General features: G+C 39.4%; 1 protein-coding gene across 1 annotated transcript in view; it reads left to right on the top strand.

The window, feature by feature from the left end:
• rbm24a (RNA binding motif protein 24a) overlaps positions 1–5,298 on the top strand; it is an 11,281-nt gene extending 5,983 nt beyond the window's left edge. The window contains exon 4 of the mRNA XM_007547725.2: positions 3,183–5,298. Coding sequence (XP_007547787.1) covers positions 3,183–3,537 — 355 coding nt within the window. The 3' untranslated portion in view covers positions 3,538–5,298. The remainder of the gene's footprint in view (positions 1–3,182) is intronic.
• Positions 5,299–7,047: the final 1,749 nt, after the last annotated feature.

Genomic DNA, 7,047 nt, shown 5'->3' with positions numbered 1-7,047 from the left:
GTGTGTGTGTGTGTGTGTGTGTGTGTGTGTGTGTGTGTGTGGGACGAGGGGGGCCGTCAGGGGTGTTCGAGCAGTCCGTCATGTAACATCAGCAGATAAATGGAACCATGCGGAAGTTTAAATGGGAATACTTCAGAAATTAAGCTAGATTGGTAGCAAAGGAAGGAACCCGAGGCAGTAAATAATTATCATTTTGTCTTTACATAAACATCAAGTCAGGTACATCACTAATCCTGTGCATTTTTTTCTGGAAAATGCCATAATTCTAGTATCTCCTGCAGATTACTATATTTAGGTTAAATGTTGTCAACTTTTTATTTGCTAGAGCAGCGCAAAGTGTGTGGTCAGGACATGGAAAGAAAATAATGAAAGATTTTTTAAAAAATTGCAAATAATATAGTCTAAATTAGTTCATAAGTTTAAATTTAGTTTTATTGCTCATGCTTGTATCCCAATACATGGCCAGTTGCAAAGCTAACGAGACAGTTAATGCTTTTTTTATTTTTTTATTTTTAAACTTTATTCTTGCCACTCTTCTAACACTTTTTGGCTGCTTCTCTGCTATTTTGGCCAAGTCTGTCAGTTGACATGGACAGTCACGTCTTGGCATGTTTACACTTCTGATTGAACAGATCTATGTTTAACGCTCACAGCAACTAAATGCACCAGTCTGTCAGAAATAGCCAGGAAATGATTCTCCGCTGCAGCACAGTTAACTCCTACATTTTGTAAAAATATAAAAGGGAGAGACAAATGGCGGTGTGGGTCTCATTGGATGAAATAATGACTCCATCCTGTTTATATGCATTTTTTAAACAAAGTAAAAGCTGTTGAAAGTTAATGCTTTATCTACACCATCACTATCTGCATCATCTTCCATCCGTGGGTGGATAATAAAAAGTTAAAAAGGTCTTAATGAATCCATAGGATTCCTCCAAGTTTTTTCATGAATCATCTGAATATTGATAATGCCACTAACAAACATAAACATACATATATTTAGTCTAGGCTTACTTCCTCTCAGAAGCATTTCTCCAAGTAGTGAAGGCTTCTTTTGTAGAGTAACATGTAAAAGTCTTTATGCTTGGCTGGCTCTCACCCTGAAGAGCAGCCAGGACCTGCTGAGATTGATTAGCGTGGGCTTCAAAGTACAGTTTCAGCATCACATGATGACACAAAATGCTGTTTTTCAGAGTTTCCAAATTAGATTTAGGGAAGAAAAAAAAAAAACTTTTTTGGGAATTTTGTTACTCGCCTTTGAAAAAGTAGATGTTTGTGTGTTGAATATGATAAACCAGCTTTAATTACTTTACATGTTCCATATATAGCTGTAACCTACTTTTCATGTTTTTATGTTTCTTATATTGGGTTAATTTGCTGTGATATTGTTTTTTTTTTTATTCTTTTTTCTTCTGTGTTTACTTGCTTTTCTACTTTTGTTGTTTTTTTTTGTTTTTTTTTTGTATTTGTGGCTGAGATATGGGTGCTCTAACATAGGGTTGCCATGATAGAGTCTCTCCATCAGTCTTTCATCTCTGACCCACTCTGACCTTGAAGAGGAGGAGCCTAATCAGTCAGAAACTGACTCTGAATTTCAGTCCCCATTGATCCCTCGTCTCACGCCAGGCTCCCAGGCCCTGCAGAGGTTCTGGTTCGGGATAAGGCTATGTCATGCAGGACAGAATGCTTTCATTGTTCAGAACTGTTTATTTAATCGAAACATCCCTGTTGGTGCAGAGCCTAGTCCCGGCTCCCCTCTCTGCCTCTCGAGCTCTTTGTCCCGGCACGGAGGGGGAAATGGCCAGCAGTGTTTCTTTTTAAAACTGTCCAGCTGTCAAAGTGGCAGTGACATTTTTACAATGTGTCCCCGGGATAATCTCTGTCCTCCGTCCCCTGACGCTGTAAGCCCCTCTCTGCCTTTCACCGCCCTGCAGCCGTTACAAGCTGCAGGTTACACACCCTGAACTCCGGCTTTTTTTTTTTTTTAATTTATAGATCTCAGTTCAAATCATGGCCTGCTCAGAGACAGTTGAACTTCGCCTTCGTTCGTTTAGCCTTCCTGTTACCTCCTGAAAGTCTTTCCCAGACACATTTCCATATATCCTAAATTAGGAGATTGCTTAAAGGTGTTCTGTTGTTCTTCTGAGTTTATTATCTTTTTAAACACCTCACTGATACTTAGTAATATTTCTAACTTTACACAAGAACAACTTCCAAATCAGAGAGTATTGTTAGCTTAACCTGGTAGCGCTTAGGTATTGATTGGAGAAATATTTGACTTTTACATTTCCAGCTGGGCTGCTCACTAGTCAGGGGCTGATCCAGCTGAAAGTCTCCTGATTATGTAAACCAACCAATGTATTTGTGCGTGTGTAGTAAAATATTCAAGAGTATTTTAAACAATTAGTGTAAGAAATTACCCACAGATTGGTTTTCTGATATAAAAGAAGCAAAACGACCAGCATGCTCCGTGCTTTGACCTCTCTCTCAGACCCCAACTGCATTTTTGGGAACAAAATAGCGAGGCCTAAACTTCAGTGTTGATTATTTACACTAATATTTTATTTAGCTTAGGATATCCTAATCTAAACCACATTACAAAAACAGTGCCAAAGTTGTAATTTGGTGTTGAAAATATGAAATGACAATTTTGAGAAATTCGTGATTGACAAAAAAAAAAACAACTGCAGATTGTTTCATTAATTTCTACTGAGTTCATAAGTGGCATTTATTAGTAAAAGGAAGAACAAAATATCTTGAGAAATGCAGAAAAATAAGTTTTGACTTCTCCATCGTTGTTCTAATTTGTGGTGGGGGTCAAATCATATATTTGAAATTGCAAATTATTAAACGGCAATATGGCAGAGCCTTCAGAGTTATTTTTTACAAACAGAAAGGAAAATATGAGTTAAACTTTGTAGGTTAAGGCTTTAACTGCACTAACTGTTTTGTTTGAACAGACTTTAAAAGCCAGGGGAATAAATCTACCAGTTATTCTCACCTCTTCTATTTTGGCAACCCTATGCTGTTCTGCTACCACCTGGAGTTTCTTTGTTGCTGTTGACTGAACTGAGTGGTGAGGCGCGTGCTCTGGCGCAGTGTGATGACGTTGAGTTTCTTGGACCGCCAAATTTCAAGCAAACATTGACTTGTCACATGTGTCTTGTGTGTTTGTCCCACAGCATCCCGACCCATTATGTGTACCCCCAGGCCTTCGTTCAGCCCAGCGTGGTGATCCCCCATGTGCAGCCCACAGCCGCTGCACCCGCCACCGCCACCGCCACCTCTCCCTACATCGACTACACCGGGGCTGCCTACGCGCAGTACTCTGCGGCGGCTAACGCAGCTGCAGCCGTGGCCTACGAGCAGTATCCCTACGCCGCCTCCCCAGCCGCACCGGGCTACATGGCTACCACCGGCTATGGCTTTGCGGTCCAGCAGCCGCTGGCCGCCGCCGCCCCTGGGTCGGCCGCCGCTGCGGCCGTGGCCTTCGGGCAGTACCAGGCTCAGCAGCTGCAGGCCGACCGCATGCAATAGCAGCGGCTGCAACTGTTGCACAGGCAAAGAGAGAGAGGGATGGTCCACTGCTGGTCCCAGTTGAAGTATCACAAAGAAGATTTGTGGACCGGGTCAGCGCCAAGGCTGAGGTTCTTTACAATGACAATGGTGAGATGGGATAGGAACTTTCCAACTTGCTGTGCTTTATCTGAACAAAAAAAGCTGAAAATGAAAAAAAGGTTGCAGAACAAGCTATGGAAATGATCACTGTTGGTATTACTATGAAAACTATTATTATTGCTATTGTCACTGGTAGTTTCTAGAGTAGAGTGACAGGAGCCCAGTGGTTGGTATAATGTAGGCCTTTAAGTCCTAATGCTGTCTCTAACGTTAGTTTGAGGAATAGCCTCTTTTTTTTTTCCACTCGTCAAAAGTGTTGGTTATTTAAAGCCCTCATAACATTACTATTTTATTTATTATTCTTGTTAATATCACACATTGAGGGTCCTCCTTGTATTTTTTTTCTCTGTTCTTTGAGTTAATGTTTTCTGATAATCAGGGAAATGAAACCGTTTTCCAATGTGTTAGCGAATATTTTATTTTATTTTTTTACATTTCCGTCTGGAAGTCGAGGTGTCGTAAATCGTTGTGTCAAAAACACATTTGAAGAACTACCTTAATGATCTTCCTGATGCTGAATGTCCCATTTCCTTTCATGCTCAGCCTTAACCTCTTGACCTATGCAAAGCAAACAAATCAACAAAATAAAAGAAACAAAACTGAAAAATGTCATGAGACTACAGAGAGGGAGAGAGAGAGAGGGAAGGGGTTTCGCAGAGACAACAGAAACACTGACAAAAGAGGGGAGACAATGACAAACACTAAATCTGTTGCTTTTCCACATTTCACTCACATTCATGCATCCAGAGGCTGCAGAGCGCTAAGAGACAAAGGCGGCACAGTGGCGTTTCTCTCTGTGACGGAGAGGGCAGCTGCTGGGGGGGCGAGAGGGCGGGTGGGGTGGATCGGTGGACGGAGCCTCTACTGCTCCTCACAGACGGATCTCTCTGGAAAGAACGCACCGTTTGTGCTCGTTTGTTGAGCTGTCACATTTTAATCCCTGGCCGAGCCTTTTGGGAACCGACATTGCACCCCTCAACCCCCGGCCCCTGCCTCGACCCCAAACCACCCTCCCTCTCCTCTCTCTCTCTCTCTCTCTCCAGTCGCGTCAGCATTTCCAGCTCTGAGGTACGCACTCACACTTTCTCCAAAGCTAACCCGACAACTGGCCTGTGTGTCAGGACAAACTAGGGGTTTTCTCGTTGATGTCATGTTGGTCTGTGTGCCTTACATTTTTACAGCTATTTAAATGAGAGAAAAACAGAAAAAGGACAAAAAAAAATCTATTATTTAAGTTATTTATTTTTTTGCGGGTTGTTGACACTCTAAGAGTAGAGACTTAGTGGAGGTACTGTGTTATTAATATTATTATGTACTCATCTCAAGGCAAATATAAGTTATTGATTAGTTTACTATCATTATTATTATGAATTATTATTATTATTATTATTATTATTAGAATTATTATTAGTATTATTATTATTAACATGCTCAACCAAAAACTATTGATGTAGAAGCTATTTAATACACTGTTACGTGCACTGTACTTTTTTTTTGACATTTTAGAACAAAACATTAAATAGTAGCTTCGTGCATTTAAATGCAGACCTGTTTGCATACAGGTTGACTCTGAGTCTTCGTTTAGCTGGGAGGAATTATTAAGGAGTTTTAGTAAAAAAAAATAAATAAAAAAGAGCAAAAAATGCTGCTTTTCCTTTACTAGAATGTATAGCCGTCGTCGGGGTTTCAGTAGCTTCTGTTGCTTCATATTCATCAAATCAGCTGTTTTACACTGTTGGGAATTTTTTATACTTGAACTTTTTCTTACAAGGGAAATATGTAAAAAAAAGTAAATGACAAAAAAAAAAAAACTTTTCACTGTCAGTGGATGAAGGCTTTTAAAGCGTTTATGATAAACCTTTACTTCAGAATTTCAACCGCATGTAATCGAAGTGAAATAAAATGTTCTATATTTGAAGAAAATTTGGTGGTATTTTCCTTTTTGTTACTTCTCCTCGGGAACGCATCGCGATTATTAGCTACTCTCACACATACACAAATATGATTTCCTTTTTTCCCCCCTTCTTCTTCTTCTTTGGGGACACATCTAAACAATTTTGGGACCTCTTTATCCTCTTTAGAAAATAAGGAAGGGAAGTAAAAATGTAAATATTAAGTCGTCGTCATTGTATAAACATTAGAAAAAATAAAATACAGTTTGCACAAGTGCAGGTGTATCTCAGAAGGGTGCAGACTCCTACAACAACACCAGGTTTTTATTACAGACAAATGATTTACCATACTTTTTTTTTTCTCTTATGTGTTCAGGAATACAATGTAGCTGTGCAGCGTATTTATGTGTTTTGTTGTTTTTGCATCTTTGTTGTACCTTTTTAAGTTTATTTCACTCAGCTGGGCGTGTGAAATTAGTCTCACAGCTAATTAAGATTTATTCAAAAGTCTTAAATAATTTCTCGTCCATTTTATAAGTCAAGAGTCTTTTAAGAACCTCAAATCCTAAAAGACTGTGTGCAGCAGTCATAAACACAGTCTAGTGGCTCCTGCATCTTTTTAAAATGATGGACAAAGGTGGAAAAGTGGAGGACAAATAAAGAAGTGCTTTAAGATCCATCTGCAGAAAATGAACTGAATCTGCATCATGTTTTAAATTATGAACTGTATCATTTGTTTCATAGTTCATTGGAATCAACTTTTCAGAGCTAAAATAATACTGCAATACTTCTTGTTTGGCATTTGTCCAAATACATGGAAACAAATTGTACATTGGAGACTGAATAGGATCTGCTTACTCTCTTGAATCAGCCACTTTTTTGTGACATTGCACTGTATGAACTGAACTGACTAGTTTAAATCCTAAAACAGACGATCCAGCAGGAAACGTGGGGAATCCCATGCAGCTCCGTCAAATGAAGTGAAACCGGGTCCCTGTTCTTTGTGCAGCAGAAGATTGATCGTTAATTCAGAGGAACATTAACGTTTGCTGCTGCAGGAGCAGCCGATGACAGGCAGCTCTTGAAACTGATGTTCCTGACAGAAGGATGTTTGAAGAGGAGGAGGAGGAGAAATGCAGAGAAACTTTCGGGTTGATCCATCTTCAAGCAAAACACCCAGACATCTTCAAAGTGTTTTTTTTTAGCTATCCATGTGTATTTGTGTGTAATCTTAGACCTAACATGTTACCCATTCTCAATTTATTTTAGTTTTTGTGCCGTTATGCTAAATTTGCCTCCAATCTCTGTTATTCAAATCTCTTTATTATTTGTCTTCTACGTTCATATTTTCAGAGAACAAGGTTTCATGAAGCACATTTCAGTTTTAATCTATTTCCTACCTATCACAATGCAAGAGAGGTAAAAAACAAACAAAACAATAATGAAGGTGAGTAAATTAAACTAAACACTCCATGCT

The sequence above is a fragment of the Poecilia formosa genome, unplaced genomic scaffold, assembly GCF_000485575.1.
Source record: "Poecilia formosa unplaced genomic scaffold, Poecilia_formosa-5.1.2 Scaffold21, whole genome shotgun sequence".
Lineage (NCBI taxonomy): Eukaryota > Metazoa > Chordata > Actinopteri > Cyprinodontiformes > Poeciliidae > Poecilia > Poecilia formosa.
This window is presented reverse-complemented; position numbering and strand designations above follow the sequence as displayed.